Source organism: Trachemys scripta, chromosome 3, assembly GCF_013100865.1.
Source record: "Trachemys scripta elegans isolate TJP31775 chromosome 3, CAS_Tse_1.0, whole genome shotgun sequence".
NCBI lineage: Eukaryota > Metazoa > Chordata > Testudines > Emydidae > Trachemys > Trachemys scripta.
Genome location: NC_048300.1, coordinates 54,159,073 through 54,182,385, shown reverse-complemented (window position 1 = coordinate 54,182,385; position 23,313 = coordinate 54,159,073). Strand labels below are relative to the sequence as shown.

General features: G+C 44.0%; 1 protein-coding gene across 1 annotated transcript in view; it reads left to right on the top strand.

Moving 5' to 3' along the window:
- The window catches only part of TOGARAM2 (TOG array regulator of axonemal microtubules 2), a 44,072-nt gene extending 31,255 nt beyond the window's left edge, over nt 1-12,817 (top strand). Inside the window, exons 17-19 of the mRNA XM_034764764.1 lie at nt 167-383; nt 9,660-9,746; nt 12,246-12,817. Of these exons, the coding sequence (XP_034620655.1) occupies nt 167-383; nt 9,660-9,746; nt 12,246-12,502 (561 nt within the window). The 3' untranslated portion in view covers nt 12,503-12,817. The remainder of the gene's footprint in view (nt 1-166; nt 384-9,659; nt 9,747-12,245) is intronic.
- Nucleotides 12,818-23,313: the final 10,496 nt, after the last annotated feature.

The following is a 23,313-nucleotide window of genomic DNA, read 5'->3' as shown; positions in this document are numbered from 1 at the left end:
CAGGGAAGTCCGTGAGACTTCTCACAGTAGTAAATGTTGACCTGGTATGACGTGTTGGCAGGATCTGGCCCATATTTTTGTGCTTGCTGGAAGCCTCTGATTCTACATTCCCTGCCAGCCCCAACAGTGATATACATCCTGCTTTTGCTTTTTTATTTTTGAACAGATTTTTGATGCTTTTGCCCTGAGACTTCAGGACTCCAACAAGAAAGTGAACCAGCACGCGCTAGAGTCAGCTGCCTCCATGATCCCTATCCTCAAAGATGGTTTACACCCAGTTGTGGTCTCCATGGTGACGGTTGTCACTGATAACTTGAACTCTAAGAATTCTGGGATTTATACTGCAGCAGTGAGGGTGCTGGACACAATGATCGCTAACCTAGGTAATATTTACTTCTTCCTGTTTCTACAGTAGATCTCCCATCGTGTGATACCTGCACAATTGCTGTTGCTCCATCTTGGAGTCAGAAAGCCACTTCTAGGCCTCAGATCAAAAATTTCAAAGTAGTCCCTTAATTACCTCATTTGGCTGATGAACTCCACTCTGGCTTGAGGGAATGCCCAGCGGCTGTAGGGGTGTCCCTTAGCCTAGCAGCTTAAGTGTCTTGACTGAATTCTTCTAAATGGCTCTGTAGATGGATGCAGTTTTTCACCAAAAACATGTGTCTGGCTGCATTTCAGTGATTCTTCTCTCTTCTGTTTATGTTCTTAACCATAAACCACGCTCACAACCATAAACCACACTCACAACCATAGCATCTGAGCTCTTTCCAGAAGTGCATGAAATAATGTGACTAACATCTATTATGTCTGGTTCTTTCCTTCTCCCCAGTGAGAGATTGTGTAGGGATTTTTATTTTTATGTCATGTAATATATTACATGTCTGCTGTGCTATGTCTATAGTACCTCAAGCAAGATCAGAGAAGTATACCTTGTGCTTGGAGTGGGAGATGGTGTGGCTTGTGGTGTTTCTTAGTTTTTGCAGGACTTTATTCCACTGTCTTGGAGCAGCTCCTGGGGAAGTTCTGTCCCCTGTACTGATGAGCTTTACCCTTGCAGTGGACAGTTCAGCTGTACCTGGGGGTGGGAGTCCTGGAGTGGGGTCCTACTCCCAGAATTTTATATGATCTTTTAAGGTGTCCTGGACCCAAACCATTGAGTGCCTTAAAGATCAGGACTGAGATCTAGAATTTGACACGTTACTGTATTTTGCAGCAAGCCAGTGCAGTAAGCAGAGATCAGGTGATGGACGCCTGGCACAGATTGTGCCTGGTCCTGCATGCGTGTACAAGGGTGGGGTGGGCTGGAACTGCCTTCAGCCCCTCTTTTGTGCACCTGTAGAGGGACTAAGCACAACCCCCCCTCCTCAAGTGCAAAGACCAGGGGTCTCTAGTGTAATCAGGGATGCTAGAACCCAAATGGGATGGGCAGGAAGTGAGGCCATGACACAAGCCCCGTCCCCACCAGTTAGTTAAGCTGGCCTATTGCAGGGAGTGCAGAGTGCACTTTGCACTCTTCCAGAGTTGCCCTAGCATTCCTAGCGATATTGCACCTGCCTCACTTTCATTTCCTCCAGGTGCTCCTGCTGGGGTGCTGCACCTCCACACTGCCCCTTACGACACTCTTAAAGCCACAACAGGCCTCACAGCTTGGAAAGTGCTGTGAGATCCCTCTACATGAATAAAGCCCTCACCCTATATACATGTAGATTGGTGTCATTATTGTTCTACATATTAACCTCTGAGTGCAGAGTTTTTGGGCCACGCATTGGGACTCATTCTCTTGCACTATCCCTCTCACAACTGATCTCAGATGCACAGCCAGTATGTACATCTTAGACAAACACAAACATCCATCTCATGCTGTCTCCCACCCACCACAGCTCTCAATCCACCATGGTCCTAATTTTGGGACGAAAACCCACAATGAAGGAAGAACAAAAGGAAAAACAGTAATATGGATCAATGTTTTAAAATGCTGTAAGATTAACTTTTCCCCCTCTCAGCTAATATTTTCTCTCATCTCGGTTTCATGAATCAGCGTTTCCTGATATTAATTATTCACAACAATAAATGTGAGCATGGAGGTCCGGATATCTATTGGGGGTAGGGTGACCAGATGTCCTGATTTATAGGGACAGTCCCAATTTTTGGGTCTTTTTCTTATATAGGCTCCTATTACCCCCCACCTCCGTCCCGATTTTTCACATTTGCTGTCTGGTCACCCTAATTGGGGGTGGGATATGGAGTTTTTGCCTCTACGACAGTAGTTCAAGTCAAGCCCAAGTCAATAGGGAGTGAAAGTTGTTACTTTCAGATGGCTGCCTGATTGTCTGTATGGACTGATTTTACTAGTCTGACCCATTTGCCAGTGGACAGGTGTTTACATCACATTTGGCTTCCCTGCTGGTAATTTCATTAGGGAGGGTTAAGACTGAGGGCTGGTCTACACTGGAAAATTAGATTGACCCAGCTATGTCGATCAGAGATGTGAAAAATCCACACCCCCGAGCGACGCAGTTATACTCACCTAACCCCCAGTGTAGACAGTGCTAGGTCGACAGGAGAGTTCTCCTGCTGACATAGCTACCACCTGTTGTGGAGGTGGATCTTTTCAAGTGTAGAGTAGGCCTGCCTGTAGTTAAGCAGACCTAAATCCCTATGTAGACAGCGCTAGGCCAACAGAAGAATTCTTCCATTGACTTGGCTACCGCCTCTCAAGGAGGAGGTTTTAATACAATCATAAGAGTATCCCAGATAGCCTGAATGGGCCATAGAGACTGAATTACCCACTCAACCATCTGGGTTAGGGTTGAGACACCTTGCCAGTGGATGGGGGTGGGTTGGGGTGAAGTTTGTGCTAGCACTGTTTTTGTTGTGCCTGTTCTGTCAACAGAGGCTTTCAGTCTCCAGGTTTGTCAGTCTGGCATATTATTAGGAGCACCAAATTCATACATGAAAATAAATAAAATATGAGATCAGAGCAGATGTGTATGTGATGAGAGACGAGTTTGAGTCTGAAATGAGGGATGTCCCTTGTAATGAGTTTTATGCATTAAAATAAAACTGTTTCCCTTCTGCAGAGGCACAGTCTTATACCTTGTACAGGACTCATCTTCACACCATGGTGGACTGCAGTTTGAGTGAGCTATGAGTTCCACACACAATACTGGAGTCTTCCGATGACGCTAGGCTTGCAAATCACTCACTACGTGATGATCCGAGGTGCTGAGCACCCATATCTTCCATTGACTTCAACTGGAGTTATGGGCGCTCAGCTCCTCTAGAAATGAGGCCCTTAGCCCCGGATCCTCAAAGGAATTTAGTCACCAGCTTCCAAGAAGAAAGGGGTCAGAGTGGCAAAGCTTGAATCTGCATCCAAATTTCCCCAACATGTTAGAATTCATTGGATCTGGATTCTTAGTTTGGTTTGTTATAAAGATGGGACTACGCAGTAAAACCTGGTACTGAACATCCCTAGAGCATAGGGACAAAGAAGTGCATGGATTTTGAGGTTGTTTCTGGCCCATCTTGGTTTCCCAGGCAAGTTGCTTTGATGCAGATCTGAAGGGGACCTTGACCCAGCAGAGCTTCTGCTGTACCGCCTCCTAGGAAGCTCTAAATTATGGGCCTTGACTGGTTCCTTCTCCTCTCTTCAGTTTATAAATATCTTCAACCCTTGCTCTTCTTTTTTTTAAATGAAATTTATGATTTGCCAAGTTCCTTACTAGAACAAACAAGTATAAATCCAGAACTAAATGATGGCTTGTTCCAAATGTTGTTCTGTATAGGGCGAGATTACTATTGCCAATAACTACATAACCAAGGCCTGTTGTAAATTCCCTTGCCATACAGATTTATGTCAGCTATAGAAATACTGCACTGGGTGAATATGCCTGAAATATTTAGAGTGTTCAAGAGTCAGGCCTTAGAATGGAATTATTAACTCTCTTTGCATCAGTGAGCCAGAGCTCTTATATAGCTAATAGAATTTGCTCACTGCTTGCCTGTCGCGGTTCCTCTGTGAAGGGAAATTGTTTAGACCATAAGGACAAGATTGTGTCTGAGTGTAAAGCAGAGAGAATTGTGTGAGGTCAGCACCACTGTGTTCTGGCCTCTCCACAGTAGGTGGTGGACCTAGACCCGCTCTCCACACCAGCCAGCAGAACGGAGGTGAGCATATGTCTCACCCTTGTATTAGGGTATCCAACAGCCATGATCCCTGTTGATCTTGTGTCAGGTTCAAGTATATTGTCTCTAGGAGCTTCTCCTCTCCCCTCCCCCACCCACCCCAGGCTGTGTATTAAATGAAACACCGTAACCTGTAAGCACTGGCAAGTGTCCGTGCTGGAGCTGTGCAAAACACATTTGTCTATGTTCGTGTAGGTTTCAACTAGAGATGGGTTTCAAGCTGCAAAGTTTTTAATATTTTAGATCCAGGCTTTCGGTTCTGCCCATCAGACAGATATGAGCCATTTGCAAAATTCAGATCCAGAACTGGATCTTATACACCCCAAAATTCAAGGATCCGGGGTTTTGATTGGGATTAGGGCTGTCAAGTAATTAAAAAAAATAATCACGATTAATTGTGCGATTAATCGCACTGTTAAACAATAATAGAATACCACTTATTTAAATATTTTTGGAGATTTTCTACATTTTCAAATGCATTGATTTCAACTACAACACAGAATACAAAGTGTACAGTGCTCACTTTATAGTTATTTTTGATTACAAGTATGTGCACTGTAAATAAACAAAAGAAATAGTATTTTTCAATTCACCTAATACAAGTACTGTAGTGCAATCTCTTTATCACGAAAGTTGAACTTACAAATGTAGAATTATGTACAAAAAACCTGCATTCAAAAATAAAACAATGTAAAATTTTAGAGTCTGCAAGTCCACTCAGTCCTACTTCTTGTTCAGCCAGTCGCTCAGGCAAAAACGTTTTTTTACATTTGCAGAAGATAATGCTGCCCTCTTCTTGTTTACTATCTCACCTGAAAGTGAAAACAGGTGTTTGCCTGGCACTGTTGTAGCCAGCGTCACAAGATATTTACAAGCCAGATGTGCTAAAGATTCATATGTCCCTTCATGCTTCAACCACCATTCCAGGGGACATGCGTCCATGCTGATGACAGGTTCTGCTTGATAACAATCCAAAGCAGTGCGGACCGACATGTTCATTTTCACTATCTGAATCAGATGCCACCAGCAGAAGGTTGATTTTCTTTTTTGGTGGTTCAGGTTCTGTAGTTTCTGCATCAAAGTGTTGCTCTTTTAAGACTTCTGAAAGCATGCTTCACACCTCATCTCTCTCAGATTTTGGTAGGCACTTCAGATTCTTAAACCTTGGGTGGAGTGCTGTAGCTATCATTAGAAATCTCACATAGGTATCTTCTTTGCATTTTGTGAAATCTGCAGTGAAAGTGTTCTTAAAATGAACATGTACTGAGTCATCATTCGAGACTGCTATATCATTAAATATATGGCAGGATGTAGGTAAAACAGAGCAGGGAACATATAATTCTCTCCCAAGGAGTTCAGTCACAAATTTAATTAACACATTATTTTTTAACGAGTGTCATCAGCATGGAAACATGTCCTATGGAATGGTGGCCAAAGCATGAAGGGGCATACGAATATTTAGCATATCTGGCACCTAAATACCTTTCAATGCCAGCTACAAAAGTGCCATGCAAATGCCTGTTCTCACTTTCAGGTGACATTGTAAACAAGAAGTGAGCAGCATTATCTCCTGTAAATGTAAACAAAGTTGGCTGAACAAGAAGTAGGACTGAATGGACTAGTAGGTGCTAAAGTTTTACATTGTTTTGTTTCTTGAGTGCAGTTATGTAACCAGGGGTGGCTCTAGCTTTTTTGCCGCCTCAAGCACGGCAGTCAGGCTGCCTTCGGCGGCATGTCTGCAGGAGATCCCCGGTCCCGCGGATTCGGCGGCATGCCTGCAGGAGGTCTGCCGGTCCCGCGCCTTCGGCGTATCCTCCGCCAAATTGCCGCCGAATCCGCGGGACCAGTGGACCTCCCGCAGGCAAGCCGCCGAAGGCTGCCTGACTGCTGCCCTCACAGGGACCGGCAGGGTGCCCCCCGCGGCTTGCCGCCCCAGGCATGCACTTGGAGCGCTGGTGCCTGGAGCCGCCGCTGTATGTAACCAAAAAAAAAAAAAAATCTACATTTGTAGGTTGCACTTTCATGACAAAGAGATTGCACTACAGTACTTGTATGAGCTGAATTGAAAAATACTGTTTCTTTTATCATTTTTACAGTGCAAATATTTGTAATAAAAAAAATATACACTTTGATTTCAATTACACAGAATACAATATAAATGAAAATGTAGAAAAACATCCAAAATATTTAATAAATTTCAATTGGTATTCTAGTGGAACAGGGCAATTAAAACAGAGATTAATCACGATTATTTTTTTTAGTTAATCGCATGAGTTAACTGTGATTAATTGACAGCCCTAATTGGGATTGTAGTGGCAAACCCAGTAGAGTGAATCAGGCCCCTTGTCTTTAAATATTGTCACCTTCACAGTTAGAAAACCATGCGTGGCAAGTCCCTACTACTTTCCTAACCTACAGGAGGTAAGTTGTGTGCATGCCCCAATCACTCTAACTCCTATATTTTGGACCCTAGATGCAGCTGGGAAACTCTGGTTGTTCACAGGCATCAAAATATGAATTTTAGGCAGGATTTTCCCATCTACCACCTTTGATGATCCCAGCAGCAATGCAAAGTGTTTACAAAATTGCTCAGTAGCCTATCGTAAAATTATTGCTCTTGAGACCAAAAATCCACCTGGAAACAAACTGAATTGGCTCTGAATAATCCCCAGCACCATTTATCTACCTTTACTTTGACATCTAGCTTGGAGAGTCCCCAGTTTTTGTCTGAAGGCCATAAATGGCCCTGTACTTTTTTCTGTCCATTATCAGTGAACAGAACACAATTCATCACCATTTAAAGGACCCAGCATGATAGGTTGGGGGCTAATCAGCCCTTTATGGTGATGGGGCCTAGAATATGGAACTCGATCTTCCCTGGCATCCACCTCTCCCCACTTTTAAAACACTTTAAACCTTTCTATTCCAGAGGGTTTTTTGTGTGTTTGGGTTTTTTAATTTGACCCCCACTTTGTCCTGTATTTATTTTTTTTGTCCTTTTTATAAATCCTTGTGCTTCAGGACATAACCTCTAACCAACAGAGACTGTTTTTCCTTATTACATGCATTCCGATAGGGCTTAGATATGCTCCAAATGAACTTAGGGCCCTGTTGTATTAGATGCTGTGCAAACATAGCTAGAGACAGTCCCTGTCCCAAAAAGCTTACAGTTTAAATAGACAAGGCAGACAAACGATGAGATAAAGGAGGTATCATTATCTCCATTTTACAGATGAGCAACCGCACCAAAATTGCCCTGATTTAACTAAATCGGGTTCTAAATCGACGGAGTCAAACTGGGGCAATTCCTCAGTGTGGACACTTAAATCGGTTTGAGTGCCTAAGATCGATTTGGGCTTATTTCAGTTTGTTACAGGACACTGGACTAGGGGGGAGAATTTCAAAGGCACAAATGACAGGTGCCTAATTCCCATAGGAGGTCAATGGGAATTGGGAGCCTAACTCTTCTCTCAGGTTTCAGAGTTGCAGCCATGTTAGTCTGTATTCGCAAAAAGAACAGGAGTACTTATGGCACCTTAGACACTAACAAATTTATTTGAGCATAAGCTTTCGTGGGCTGCAGCCCACTTCATCAGATGCATGCTGTGGAAAATACAGTAGGAAGATATCTATATACACAAAGAACTTTGAAAACCTCATTCTAAATGGACCACTGGTCTGATCTGGTGTGGCAAGTCCAGTATATACCTATGATTTTTTTTAAACCCCTTGGATGGTTTTACTTGTTAAGCTTTTACAGGGAGGCTTTTATATTTGTAAATGCATTTGAAGTAATTTTTACTATGCTATATATAGCGCCTCGAGCCTTCTGCCAGGGTAAATCACAGGGAAGGAGGACTCATTATAACAAACAGTACTAATAAGCATTGTGTTAATGATATAACATCAGGTCTCCAAGGGAGATTCCTTCTAAGGAGGCTGACACTGCTGTACTGAAAATGACATGAGAATGCAAAGGAATCATCTCATCATATTTAATACTGTGGCTAACACTGAGCTGCCTGTCTTGCAACCAGTAAACCAATTTAGTATTTATTGGATAGAGTCAAAGCTGAGTTACTGAAAATAGCATCACCTGCTGCATTGCTTTCTCACTCCCAGCCTCCATTTAAAGCTGCCCTGTGCTGCAGGCAGTTCCGAGGTAAAGCTTGTATAAATTGGTTGTTGACTCTTGCGAGCTTGCAGTGTTTCAAAATTTTTAATTGAGAAGAGAGCATTGCCTGTAAACTTAGCACCTTAAAAAAATGAAGGGGTCCCAACAATAGTTTTAACGGTGAATGGAAAAGCTTTATTGAGATCAATACTAATAACTAATATTTTGCCCTGCTATAACACCTTTCATATCAGGATTTCAAAGCAATTGTTTCAAACAGCAACTGACGTGTAACCATCTCTGTCTGAGGGGAACACAGCAACTATTTAACAGCACATATCAATACCACACAACAGTTTAGGGCTGGAAGTGAAGCGTCTATTTGGAATTCTTGAGGGACAGAATGTAATTACCAGTGTTGGAATTTAGCCAGAGCACCAGTGCCAAATACCCCCTGTTGTCTGCTTGCAAAAAGTACAACGTGATCATTAATGATCTCAGTTTTATGTCTCATACAAAAGATGGCATCTATAACAATACTGTGTCCCTTAAAACCGTGTTCGGGCTTTGGCTCAGTGTTGATACAGAAGGAAGCATGTAACCTACGGACCCATCACCCTCACTATTTAAGGCATCTGGATGTTCCATGGAGGTAGCTCATCCAAATACTACCATCCAAAAACAACTCTGCCAAGCTTGTCAGAACCAACAGAACCAACTATTGTTGGTCACTTTGTGCAGTAGTTTTAAAACAACAGCCAGGATCCTAAATCAATCACAAGCTGTGGATGAAAAATACATTTGACAACAAAATATTGGGAAATCAGTTCTTCTTTTACCTCCCTGCCAAGATCTGAGTTATTGGGTCTTTTTCTCTCTCTTTTTCTGAAATGGCTCTTGATATCACAAGCACAAGTTGCAGATGGTGGTGGTGATAAGATAATTTGTTCTTGCAGGGACAACACAAAATCTTGTGCAGAGTTCTTGGCAAGTAAGTAAAGGAGGAACTGATTTTAAATTTGCACAGATGTTCACTGAGTGTAAAAATCACTTCTCTGCAGAAATAAAACACAAGGCCTATGTGTCACCTACATCCCGTTTAAACTGTGAGGGACTGATTTAGTTGCAGGGTGTGGGACTTGTGCTAGCACTCTGCACAGTGGTGAATTTCACACCTGCTGATGTGGGATCAGGAACTTTTGTTCTGAATTTGAAACCATCCCACGTTAACGTCAAGAGATTAAATGTACCCCATATTCTCTGAAATTTGCTGTATTTTAGAAGGTGCAAATATTTTCTTTGTTGTTTACAATCTCAGAAACAAGGATCATGAATGTGTCTCTGTCCCTTTCAGATAATGCGTTGCTTCTACAAGCATTTGCCAGCAGAGTGCATTTCATCAGTGGTCGAGCCATGCAGGACATCACGGAACACCTGTCAGGTAACAAACAGCTCAGCTGAACTGGACTTTTCATGATTCACTTGGATTAAATTCAAAAAAGACTCTTGGGAAATGACAGATGTGAGGAAATCCCCTATGCATTTACAAAGCTATAGCCCATGGAACAGCAGGAGGCACTAGGCCTGTTCCTCCAGTGCCCTGCACCCTGTGAAGTCAATTACACCTGTGTAAAGTGCTTGTAAAATGCTCCTGCTCTGATCTGGTCATGTATTACATACACTTTGCACAGGTGTAAATGACTGTGCAAGATGCAAGGCAATGGAGAATTGGGCTTTCAGAGTCTAGTAATGAATCATCGATGGGAGGTCTCAAAATTCTCTCCTAAGAAAGAGAAACTACAAGTATTCCGGCTGTCTCCTGAACATTTTTTAAAGGGTGGCAGTGTGAGATCAGGGCTAGGCCCACAGGTTCTGCTTCCTTAGACAAATGTCTATCCCTGACAGCTTACGGACACCCACACCCAGCTATGGAACATTTTGTGGTCACAGATATTTTTCTATTCTTGGGGTCTGTTTTGCCTCTCTGACAAAGAGCTCTGGGGAAGGAGTTCTCTTGTGGCAAACGTTTTGGGCTGGATCCCACAAAAGCTGGGACTACCAGCATGAGTGCAGACTGTCCATGTGAATAATGGTTGTTGCAAGGATGTCCCTCCCTGTGAGCAGGCACTTCCTTCCTGACCCTGCAGGCTATCTGCTTCTACCCAGAAACATGATATTGCATTTCCATTATTTCAATGTGTATAAATATAGTCTATTTCCACATCAGCTGAATCCTACAAGCTAAAAATGCTGCTGTTTCTTGACCTATAATAACAGCTTATGTCCAGTGGCAGCCAAGAAATGGCAAAATCGATCTTCTCAATGTACGCTGAAAGCAGCCTAATTATAGCCTTGCTTTAATTAGGGCTAAATCTACTGCTAATTATTCCAGCTTCTTTTAATCCAAGGTTTAATAAGGTTTGCTCGTTCATTACGACTCTCTTAAGGGCATCCATGGCAAACCTAACAGGGCTGTTAAAGGTAATCTGCATAAAGTAAATCTCTGTACACATAGAATTGAATTCTACAGCAATTTAATCTCTTTTTGCAAATAAAGCATTTAAATATAAATTGGGGCCAGTTTAGAAAGAGCAGATGTTCCCTCTGGGATTTATTGGGAACAGGCAGCTCTCTCTTCTAAACTCCGTGGTGGCCACTACATTTAATAGCACCTGTGCTCTAATTATCTCCTTTTTAAATGAGGGACTGTAACCCTTTGCTGATTTATTATGGTTGTTTAAGTATTATTTAAGGCTGATTTTTTAAAAAAAGTGAATTTAATGCTGGTGAAAGGTGCCAGACTTACAGTGCTGGGAATATGAAATTGCTTTAACCACAGAATAGCAACGTATGCTTCCCTCACACTATCACCAGCTAATGTGCCTCAATTTACCTCTATCAGACTGAGAATTCAGTCTCCAGGCCATATCAGTTCTTGGCCTCTCTATGGAAACTGCCAGCAAAGATGCCCGGTAGTGTCAGGTTTTTGTTTGTTTTTAATGTAGCCATCTATCCAATTGAGAAAGTGAATTGAGATCTCATCTCATGAAGGGTGAAAGGAAGAACTGTCTAGTGATTAGGGCTTTATCCTTGTATTTGGGAGACCTGGGTTTAATTCCCTGTTCCACTACAGGGGCAAGTCACTGTGTGATCTGGGGCAAGTCACTTATGCTCTATCTGTGCCTCAGTTTCTTCTCTCTAAAATGGGTATAATAGCACCTTCCTACATCACAGGCATGTTGTGAGGATAAATATATTAAAGATTGTCAGGCACCCAAACACTGATCATGGTGGCTATATTAGTACCTTAGATAGCTAGACATCTTGAAATTTGGAACATTCATTATGAGTCATTAAGTTCAAAAAAAATCGCAAATTAGACCTTCCCATCAGAAGCACCAATAGATCATCCATCTTTCTGATCGGATTTTAATCCCGTGGGTTAGAATTTTGAAATTTAGTACAGACATTCATTATGGGCCACTGAGCACAAGGAAACCCCAAATTAGACTTATGTTTTTTTCATCAGAGTTCACCAAAAGGTCAACAGTGTCACTTATTGGAGTTCAACCATACAAGAGCCCTTTTGAGCTATAATCTTGAAATTTGGTACAGCTATTTTAGACTGCTGATTACTGGAAATAGAGATTTGACACTTCTATCATATGTTATCAAAGGTTCATCAGTCCAACAGTTTACAAGAATTATATTAATTACTTCTTTAGGGCTGTCGTGTTCAGCATGAGGCCTCTGATTTGGAGAAGTTAAGGTAATTTGAGGTCAATAGTTCTATTTAATGGATAATATTTCAGTTTGCTTATAGAGAATTGTATGGTTTGCATTCAGATTCCAGACAGCAGTCAGAAACAGTTTTGAGGAACTAAAAATAAAGATGGGCTTCCATCTTGATTGTTAAGATGCTTTATCTTCTGTCCTGCAGCGCTTGTAGCTTCTGTCTACCCTCGGAAACCCCAGGCTGTGGAACGTCACACCCTGCCTGTTCTCTGGTATTTCCTGAACAACATGATCGGAAATGGGGTGTTACCTGGTAGGAGCGGGAATGTCAGGACTGTGGTCTGCAAGCTTGCTAAAAGCCTGTACAAAGAGATGGGACGCAGCCTAGAGGATCATGCTTCCAGCCAACCACAACATGTGATAAAATCCCTCCGGGACCTTTTAGACATGGAACTCCAGTGAAGGAGGACCAGTAGCCTCCAGGGCAGTTTACAGTGTGGCACTTGATGGGGTAGATAAATGAAGTGGTGGACATTATACTGGCAATGATTTTATTCTATGTTTTTGGAGAAAGGAATAAGTTTATAGATCCAGATGTATATAGTATATTATGAAGTAGAATTAAACAAATCGCGTATTTTTATAAGGTTTTATTTCTTCAGCGTTTGTTCCTGAGAGGTTTTACATAGATCTTTGAAAAACAATAATTATGTATAAATGTTGTGTTTTGTAATTGTATAAAAAAGAAAATAATGTATTTATACACAGACACATTTAGGGAGGGAGGGAGAGATGGGCCTTAGACACAATGAGAGAGAGAGGGGTGGATGATTGGGCCCTAGAAGCAGGGCCGGCTCCAGGTTTTCTGCTGCCCCAAGCGGCGGGAGAAAAAAAAAAAAAGCCGATCGGCGGCACTTCGGCGGCAGCTCAATCTCGCCGCTCCATTCTTCGGCGGCACTTCGGTGGCGGGTCCTTCAGTCTCTCTCTTCCCCTTCAGCAGTAGCTCAAAGAGGAAGAGAGGGACTGAGGGACCCGCCACTGAATTCCCGCCGAAGACGTGGACAGGCCGCCCCAATAGCAGACGGAGTGCTGCCCCTTTGTATTGGCCACCCCAAGCACCTGCTTCCTTAGCTGGTGTCTGGAGCCGGCCCTGCCCAGAAGCAGAGAGTGAGAGGCAAATACTCCAGGCTAAGAAAATAAAGTGAGTGAGGAAGAGAGAAGTATGCTGCCCCCAAGACACAAAGGGTACGTCTACATTGGAGCTGGGAGATTTGCACTAGTGGGGCTCAAGCTAGCATGCTAAAAATAGCAGTGTGGACCTTGCAGCTCAGGCTGGAGCTTGGGATCTGAAGCCTACCTGTCCCTATAGGCTTGAGAGTCCAAGCTGCTATCCAAGCCACAATGGTAACACTGCTATTTTTAACATACTTGTTCGAGTGCCACTAGCATGAGTTTGCCTACCTGGGCTGAGAGGCTTGCTCCTAGCCACAGTGTAGACATACCAACAAGAGCTTGTGGGAAAGGGGATAAAGGAGAGAGGTGGGGCCCTGGAAGCAGAAAAAGTGACCTGGGTATATATCCATTTCTGAAAAATTGAGCACTCCTACACATATTCACACAACCCTGAAAGGCAGAGGGAAAGAAAGGAGGGATATATAGGACCCTGAACACAGGCAGAGTGAGGCACATGGGGCCCATGAAAGCAGAAAAATAGAAGGACCTTGAAAATGGGGCCTTGCCCATTAAGTCACAAGGCCAAAGAGCAGCACAGAAGGACCCAGCCAAAGAGGCCCATGAGTCTGAGAATTTTAAATTTACGTCTTTTTTTTCATACCTGAAGCTATACAGTAGTCTAACTTGTTGTTGCATTCTGTATTATCTTTCTGTGAATTTCCCTCCATCACCAAGGTCTTTTATCGCAGTAAAGAATGGGTGAAATGATTCAAACCTTCTGAAGTGTTTTAGATTAACTTAGAACTGCATAGGTAATGTAGTGTAAATTTGATGTTCTAGAGCACCAGGAACTCAGAATCTTCTGGAACATTCTAGTGCACCTCTGAGCCAGGAACCTAGTTCTGAAACATTACGGAGTGCCCTGGAACTTGCCACCTTCAGAAAACTTCTAACAGCATCCAGGAACTTAGTATCTTCAGAGGTGTTCTACAACACCTTGGAACTTGGGATTTTGGAAGATTTTTCTAAAAACCAGGTGAAAATGGTATAGGCTTAGTGTGGTGTGGAATTGTTCTTTAGAGAAGGAGCAAGGCACTGCAGAAAACACCAAATGCCAAAATGTTGAACTGAGGCTTCTGTGGGGAGTGATACTGTTAAAGAATATCCTGAGTTAAATAAACAAAGCCTGCATTACATTTACTCCTTCAAGCAACTTGAACTTGCTCACTACCCAGAGCTTATTTTAAAGTTGTGGGTTTTTTTAGGGGTAGCATCTTCTGAGATCCCCGGTTTCTCCCTCCCTCAATCTCAAAGTCCTCTCTCCTCACAGTTCCCCTCCCTTTAGGCACACCTCCCTCTAGAGCCCTTCACTGCTGAATAAATATTATTTGTTTTAGCTTCTTCTTCAGCTTCTCTCCAGCCCCTGGGGATACAGTGGGAAGTTTTTGTACTTAGGAGAAAAGAGGCTTTTATGTATAGCAAAAGAACCCCCCCCCCCAGTCTGTTTTATTTGTTCAGTTGTAGGGTTCGTGGAGTCAAATTAAAAGGTAGCTTATGTAACCACCTCTTAACTTGCTACTGGCCTGGAGTGTAGCTCATGTGTACATTGTTTCACAGGGTTGATGGGAATAAAGTGTTTCCTGCCAGTATATTGGTTCTGTCTGGTTGGGTTTTTGTGTCAGCTGTACAGTTGAGACAGTTTTACCATGTGATGGGAACTCAGAACACAGAAGGATCCAGTTTTGCCCCTGCTGACAAGGGGGCTCCATGCCTTATGGAAGATGTAGCAGGGGTGCTCCCTAGTGAACATTGGGCTAACTGCAGCTCCTCTTCTCCCTCCTCTTGAACAGGAGAACATGTGGAATACAACTGAAGTGGTTGCTTGGGAAACAAAAGAGACAAAATGCTTTTGGGAAGGTTTGGAATGGGATCCCCACCCAGGATACTAGGACTGGCACAAACCCAAACGATGTGTTTCCTGTTTCCTTTCTGCATTTGTTAATTTATCCTTAGTGTAATTTTATTACGGTAGCACCTAGAGGCCCCAACTAACATCAGAGGCCTATTTTGCTAGGTACAGCAGGAACATGTGACATCCCTGACTCAGCATCTAAATAATCAAGACCAAGGGTGGGGGAGTCGGAGGTATAAAGAGGTGAAGTGACTTGCTGGAGATCAAACATCAGGTCAATGGCCAAACTGGTAACAGAAGTGGGGTTGCCTGATTCAGTGGCCAGAGGCCAATTCACTAACCCACCCTGCCTTTCATGTTAGAACACTAATCCTTAAGGAGATGACCCTGCTGACTGCAAGTGCTTTTTCTGCTGAGTCATTACACGAGTTTACTGAACAGTCTCTGGCTTTAGGGCCAACCTTGAGGCTCTCCCAGCCTATTTCGCTGAGGTATATCACAAATGCTAATCCACTGTGGCTCCTGGAGGCTAGATGCAGACTGAATGCCCCACGTTCACCACCCTGCTAGTTCAGCAATGGAGCGATGCATTGACAGTGCCCACGGATAGCAGGATGGCATGTAAATTGCTAGCCAAAGGTGAGAGCTGTTGTCATAATGGGGGAGCAAAATGGCTCTAAAATAATAGGGTGAGGAAAACTCTAGTACTCTGTCCTTTGGGTTGGGATCAAGCACAGGGAGGGGCAGGCTAATGTTCAGATGCCAGGGTGGGGAGAGAGTTGTCTTGACTCTTAATTTTGTTTGTTTTCTTGCTTTGGGGAGAATTTTTACTCTGTAATAAGGATTTGAAAGACAAAGGTGAATGAATTGAAGATTGGGATCAAGGGGGATGCACAATATAGTAGAACATTGCTAATCCACGGCAAACCTCATCATTTCTCTCAGAAATAGCCACTCTCTCCTCACCAAACAGCAGCTATTTAGGGCCTGATTTTCAGACAGCTTAGGGTATGTAGTCACATGTCCAGTTTGTGTGCACAGTTACAGTGAAGCTTGTGCTATGCAATTAAGGTAGTGGTGCCCAAATCCATCTAACTGCTTATGAGCCCGGTTACCTGATTTGCACATGCAACTGGAGAATCCTCAGTGCATGTGAGATTTCAACAGTAGAACCTGCCAGAGCCAAGGGGACCGTTGGGGACCTGAGGAGAAGGCAGATAGAGAGCAAAGTGAAGAATTGATGGGGGGAGGGAAATGAGAATGTGTCCAGGCTGAGAAGGATGGTGGGGCAGAGATACGCACTTGAGCGGGGGGGGCAAATATTGAGGATGCGGTTTGGGGACTTGTGAGAATACTGGGGAAAGGAGGAAAATTTTGAAAGCGTTGAAAGGAGAAAAATGGTAGGTGGGAAATGAGCAGAATGGAGGCTGGCGACCTCAGACAGAACATTTTCATGTCTTATTCAATCCAAATGACATCTAGAGTGCAGGGAGAGGAGCAGACACAGGCAAGACCTGGGAAGTGCTTATCTTCCAACTCTGCTGCTGAAGGTGAAGTAGTACCCTGTAAACAACCCCTTGTGCTGCCTCTCTGAAATGCTGCGAGAGCTGGAGCAAATGATTCTGGGGTGCATCTGAAAGGGGCTGGTTGCAAGTGGCTGAACATGCAGTATCGGAGGAATGGTCTATGTATATAGAATTTATTGGAGCCGACTGAAAACCAGCTGTTAGAAACTTGTCTTTTCACTTGGGAGAGAGACTGCATTGAGTGAGCTATTTTCATCCTTGTTATATAATGACTGGAAAAGAAGGTGCTGTTGTCTCTACCAAATTCCTGCCAATTGACTTTGAATTCTGATACTGTAATAAAGCCTCTGATGTCAGTTGATTTAAGCAGAGGTAGGAAAACGGTGACAGATAGAATTAGAGCTGACTGGAATCTTGGAAAAAGCAACAGAGGGTCCTGTGGCACCTTTAAGACTAACAGAAGTATTGGGAGCATGAGCTTTCGTGGGTAAGAACCTCACTTCTTCAGATGCAAGTAATGGAAATTTCCAGAGGCAGGTATAAATCAGTATAATCAAATGTCAGTATATTGATTTATACCTGCCTCTGGAAATTTCCATTACTTGCATCTGAAGAAGTGAGGTTCTTACCCACGAAAGCTCATGCTCCCAATACTTCTGTTAGTCTTAAAGGTGCCACAGGACCCTCTGTTGCTTTTTACAGATTCAGACTAACACGGCTACCCCTCTGATACTGGAATCTTGCTCGTAACCTTTAAGCTGAACCCCCAAGAAAGCTATTTTGGGTGCTTAATTTTTGGAATTGCTCTTTTAAAATCTAGCAAAAGCCTAAGTTCCAGATGTATTTTCTTTCTTTTTGTTTTTAATAAAATTTACATTTTTTTAAGAACAGGATTGTCTTTTTGGTGTCCTAAGAGGTTTGTGCATATGTTGTTTAATTAGTTGGTGGCAACAGCTAATTTCCTTTATTTTCCTTCTCAGCTCTTCACGAGGGGGGGGGGAGTGAAAGTGCTTGAGGGTATCCCACAGGAAGGAATTCCCAAGTGCAACTTCCTGGGTTCAAAAGGGGTTTTGCATTTGGGTGGTGGCAGTGTTTACCAAGCCAAGGTCAGAGAAAAGCTGTAACATTGAGAGCATAATTCAAGCCTGGAGTGGCCAGTATTAAGTTTTTGAATCCTTGCGGGCCCCCACCTTCTGCACTCAAAGTGCCAGAGTGGGGAATCAGCCTTGACAATGTGCAATACACATATCTATCCAGCTTGAACAGCAGTCAAGATATTTGTTTGTTGCAGCTACTACTCAATTTAAAGAGCTAAATGTAGTTGGGATGGGTAGCTGAAGTCTATATAACCCCTGCCTGAGTGACTGTTCAGCTCAGAGCTAAGTGATAATATGTTGAGGTGAGCTAATGCTTCCTATTGTAACAGATTCCTCCGTGGATTAAACCATCTCGTTTATACTTGGCATAGAATGATGATAAAGTTTGTAATAGTTGGGTCTAGTTCAGCAGTCCCTAAACTTTTCAGGGTCATGCCCACCTTTCTTCTATCCACACCCCCCACCCCTCGCACCTGGGAGTGGGGCTGCAGGTCCCAGGGTGGTGGGAATAGGGACATGGAAGGGGTAAGAGGGCCGAGGCTGCGGCTGCAGTTGGGGGCAGGGGTGGGAGCAGAGCCACAGCTGGGCCGTAGCGGAAGGCAGCAGCTGGGCCCGCGGCTGGGTGTGGCACTGCTCTCATCCCCAGCCTTGGCCCTGGGCTGGGAACAGAGCTGGGACCCAGGGCCAAGAATGGGGGCGGGAGTGGAGCCACAGCCGGGCCACGGTGGGGGCCAGCAGCCAGGTGCATGGCCGGATACGAAGCCACAGCGAGGCAGGGGATGGGGTCAGGTGTGGGGCTGGGGCTGCAGCTGTGAGTGGGGCCAGAGCAGAGCTGGGTTGTGCTCCCTCCTCGCCCCCCCCGTGGGGCTGGCCCAGGCCCACTGTGCACCCCCGAACATTCCTCCATTCCCCCCCCACCCCCCCGGGGGGGGGGTGTGTGCCTGACAGTTTGGGGACCTCTAGTCTAGTTCCTTATTTTAAAATTTTGTTATTTGGTTTCATATTAGTTTGAGCTGGGCCATTTAAACCAGCAGTTTAATTGGTAGCTATTGTTATCCGTATAGCTTGGAAAAACCAGTTCATAACCCAGTGTGAACAATAACATCTCAATGCTAAAATCATGGCAGCCAGTCTCTGGTGTTACAGGCAGAAATGTGTGTGTGATGTTTATAAATTAGGTTTTTTGAATCGCTCGATTGAATCCTATTGTATCTCCCAACAGTTATGGGCCTAATCCTGACAGCTGCACACAGCCCAAGCAGGGATCATTCATAGGTGAATGGAATCCCCCATCCCAATCCAGACCAGTACTGACATGGTCAACATCACCATGCTGTGAATTTATCTTCACAACAGCCCCCCGAGTCTTTCAGGAAAAACAGGAGTAGACAAGAACTGCCCTTAAAAAAAAAAAAAAAAAACTAAGCAGGAAAAAGCCCCTTCAGGCCTTTATTTAATGCATCAGAGAAAAACAAAAATGAGCATTTAAGGGCTAGATTCTCAGCTGGTATAAATAAGCATAAGTCCGTTGACTTCAAGGCTTTTTTACTCTAGCTGGGGATATGGCTTTTAGTTTTCAAAGGGGGATGTGAAGGGCATTCATGGTGCATTGACCCCCTACATCGATGACAGCATCACCAGCAGTGTTTGTGGAAATAGCAACACGGGTCTGGCTTTAGAGATGCAAAACTGAATGCCAGGATGGTTTGGACCTGGGTCCCATTTTATGAGGAATGGGGAGAAAAAGAGGGCTTGGAAGGAATGGTTCTGGTGGCCAGTCTCTAGTCTTCAGGACTGTTTATCTCTTGGCAGCACTTGTTTTAGTCCTCTTAAATAGTAAGCCCCAGAGCTGCAGCCCCATGCTGTAGGGATGTCTCTATCACCTCAGGTAGGCCAAAGAACAGTGCAGCCTGCATAAGAAGCAGCTCTCCAGTGCAGAAAGGGATCTAAATGGAGACCACAAAAGGATCCTGAGTGTCTCCAGCATATTGTTATCTAACATTTAGTTAAAGATCAGGGACCTGACTTTTGCTGGCCCCTTAAGACAGGTTTCACTGTGTGCTGGGAGGGATATAGGGTGTGAGGGCACAACTACTCAGTCAAGGGGATTGGGAATTACAGCAACTGCCTAGATGCGCTTCCTAGCTTCCACCCTGCCTGAGATTTCCAATCTTCTTGTATGTCAAAACCCAGTCCAACTATTTTGACCTTGTGAAGGTCGACACAATGTGGCAGGGTTGGAAACTGAAAATCTGCTATTTGTCAACAGTATAGTTCAGGCAGATGCAATCTGAGCTTTTTCCACTCTCTCTTGCCAATAATTGACAGCACAAACTTTCCATCCTTCCCTAGGAGTGAGAGGTGCTGTGGGCTCCTTGTTCAGAGACCCTCTGCTGAGGTGGTAATCTGCAGATTACTCCCTTTTGCAGAATGGTTTCTGTGAAGTGAGACTGTTGCTGGGTAGGAGACCAAGCAATGAGGATGGGTTCAGCAAACCTATTTCGATTAGAACTCTAGGTTAGGACCTAAACCAAGAAGTCTTTAACATTATAACCACCATCCTTAATACTGGAATTTACTTAAAATATCAGGTGATCCTGGAAGACCATTTCAGTACCATGTGCATTGCATTGTTCCCTAGAGACACAAACCCATGCTTTTAATGGGTATTTACATGGGAGCACAGCTGTTCAGACCTGCCAAAAATATCTTGTATTTTTATTTGTGGGGCACAAAAGTTATGTATGAGTCATTGTCCTTCAGAAGACATCCTTACAGATGTGATTCCACTAATGTAGGGGAAACTGTTACAGGAGCAGATCACTTACCAGATCTCATAAGAGAAGACAATTTCCAGGATAAATACTGAAGTTTTTCAACAAGAAGACTGTATTATCCCATTTTTTATTTGCCATATTCATTTCTGGATTATTTTAGTTTGCCTCTACTAGATCCTCTGTAACAGGTGGCAATTTATTTGCCATGTGGATTGTTGTCCTTGAAGAGTGGTCTAATGATCAGAGTAGAGAACTGGGTGTTGGGACTCATCAGTTTTAGTTGCAGCTTATGCACTGACTCACATAACTTTTCTATGCCTTTGTGTATCCCCTCTGTAAAATGGGGATAATACTTGCACCCCATCATTTTTGTGAGGTTTAGTATGTGTGCGTGTGTGTGTGTATATGTGTGTGTGTGTGTATATCTTCAGATGAAAGAGGGAGGAAGTGAGGCTGCAAGATGGAAACTGTCCCATTAGATTAACTTCTTTGACTCAGATTTAAAAGCTGTGCAGCTGGTACAAATTTTTAGTTGCAGGCTATACAGTAAATCTCAGCCTGTTATCTGTAGGATCTTTTGCACTGATGGGGGAAAGTCAGGAAAGTTTGGTTCATAGTTTTGTAATGACTGCTTTGGGGAAGGCCATCGTCATTATTAGCTGCCCTTGGCTTCAACTGGGGCTTCAGGTCCAATAGTAATAATTAAGAATAAAAAATGATAGAACTGATGACATCTATGGTGTCCAAAGCTGTTAATTATACAACTGATTAAAGAGCAATTAAGGCCTCATAGAAAACTTTTAGAAAGCACCTTGCTTGCAGGCAGTATTGCCTATATTTTAGCATACAGGCCCCATATTGACAAAGCAGTAAAATAAAAATATATATATTCTGTATTGCATCTTTCATACCACTGTCTCCCCAAAGCCTTGACAGTGTTAAATAATGCAGTCACAGAATTAAATGTTAGCAAAGGGAGAGGAAAAATTAAGAGGCTGAAAGGTGTTGTTCCAGGTGGCGGAAGTTGAGAGAAAGCTCTTGCACTAACAGTGGTGAGCCTGTATGGAGGGACAGAGAGTAGGCAAGTGTAGGATGAGCTCTGGAGACTGGATTTATTCTATTTATTTATGGAAAAGTTGCAAGGTCCATCGTCTTTGCCCCTATGCCTGCCACCTATTTCCCAGTGGAAGTCACAACCTCTGTTTGTGACATTATTCTTATAAGTATTCATCATAAATGGCCTACAATGTGTAGTTTGGATCCTGATTTCAAAATGCTTGATGCTCCAATCCAGAGTTTTGGTTTGGCTGATTATAAACTGTAGCTGAGGAGGACAGTGGGACAAGCCCCCTACTCGTACTTAAAGTGCTATGACAACGTCCACGTCTATGGAGAGGACACACAGGCTCTTTTGGCTAGGTCCACAATAGTACTTAGGTACCTAACTGCGTCTTTAAGTGCCTAAGTCCAATATTTAGGCAACACTGATGTTCTCAAAACCACTGCTCAGCTTCCGCCTAATCCCAGAGGAGACTAAGTGTCCACCAGTCACCGTCCGCAAAGTCGCCTAAGCACAGAAGCCGCCCACAGCTGGAAAGCTGCTCAGGGCCCTCACTGAAGCCGAAGCCCTGGCAGTCCCAAAACAGGATTCTCAAGTCGGCGTTCCCCCACCTATCTTGCCTGTGGGGTCAGCATTTTCAGCGCATGCCTACAGGTTCGGGCCCTACAGAAATGATGGCCAGGGTGAGCCGATTGGGTGTTTTCAGGCTCAGGTGTGTGTGTCCTAGTCCCTGTCCCAGCTTAGAATACTCTCCTGGGCTGAGGGAGACCCAGGTTCACATCTCTACCCCGAGGACGGCTTAATTATTTATACTAACAGGAGCGTTTGAGACCCATCCCAGAATAACCCATAATCCAGTGGTTAGGACACTTACGTGGGACATGAGAGGCCCAGATTCAGGTGAGTGCTCTAATGGGATGAATTTTTCTGTGAGACGGGGCTGCTGACCTGGCTTTGGCACCTAACTCCAGGAGAGGGTTCGTGGCTGAGAATCCCAACCAGAGATAGGTGCCTCTCTCTAGCAGCCAGTACACCCCTCGGCCCGCGCCACTTCCAGCAGCTCCCATTGGCCTGGAGCAGCGAACCGCCGCCACTGGGAAGCTGCGATCGGCCGAACCTGCGGACACGGCAGGTAAACAAACCGGCCCGGCCTGCCTGGGGCTTTCCCTAAACAAGCGGCAGAACAAGTTTGGGAACCACTGCTCTAGCCCATCAGTCAGATGTTCAGATCCATGGAAGTTAGGAGCCTAAGAATCTTTATGAATCTGGGGCTTTTCCTCTGAATTTCTTTTGGCTGGCTTAGACAGCTCCCCGGACAGGATGCTGGCTTCTGTGAATCCCGTTTTTAGACGCCTACGTCTCCCCATGCCTAACTCAGGGCTGAGATTCCACTAGGTAGCAGGATGCCTAGGGCTTAGGTGTTGCAACACTCAGTATTGCAATGTCTAAGTAGAATGGTGGATTTAGCCCTTAGTTTTTAAGGGCTTGTCAGGAAGTGGGGCACACGAAGACATGGTAACCGTGGATGGAATTAAGTTTGTCTGATGTGGAAAGAAAAATGGTTGAATCATCTCTAAACGGATTGTTTTTCAGGATGTTCTGGCGATTCCCTAACTGATGACACAGGACGGTTTGAGCAAATCACTTGGGGTGGCAGCCAGAAGGGACTGAGGCATTGCAATGCTGAGCGGCACAGCGCCTTGCTTTTAGGCACCTAGAAAATCACAA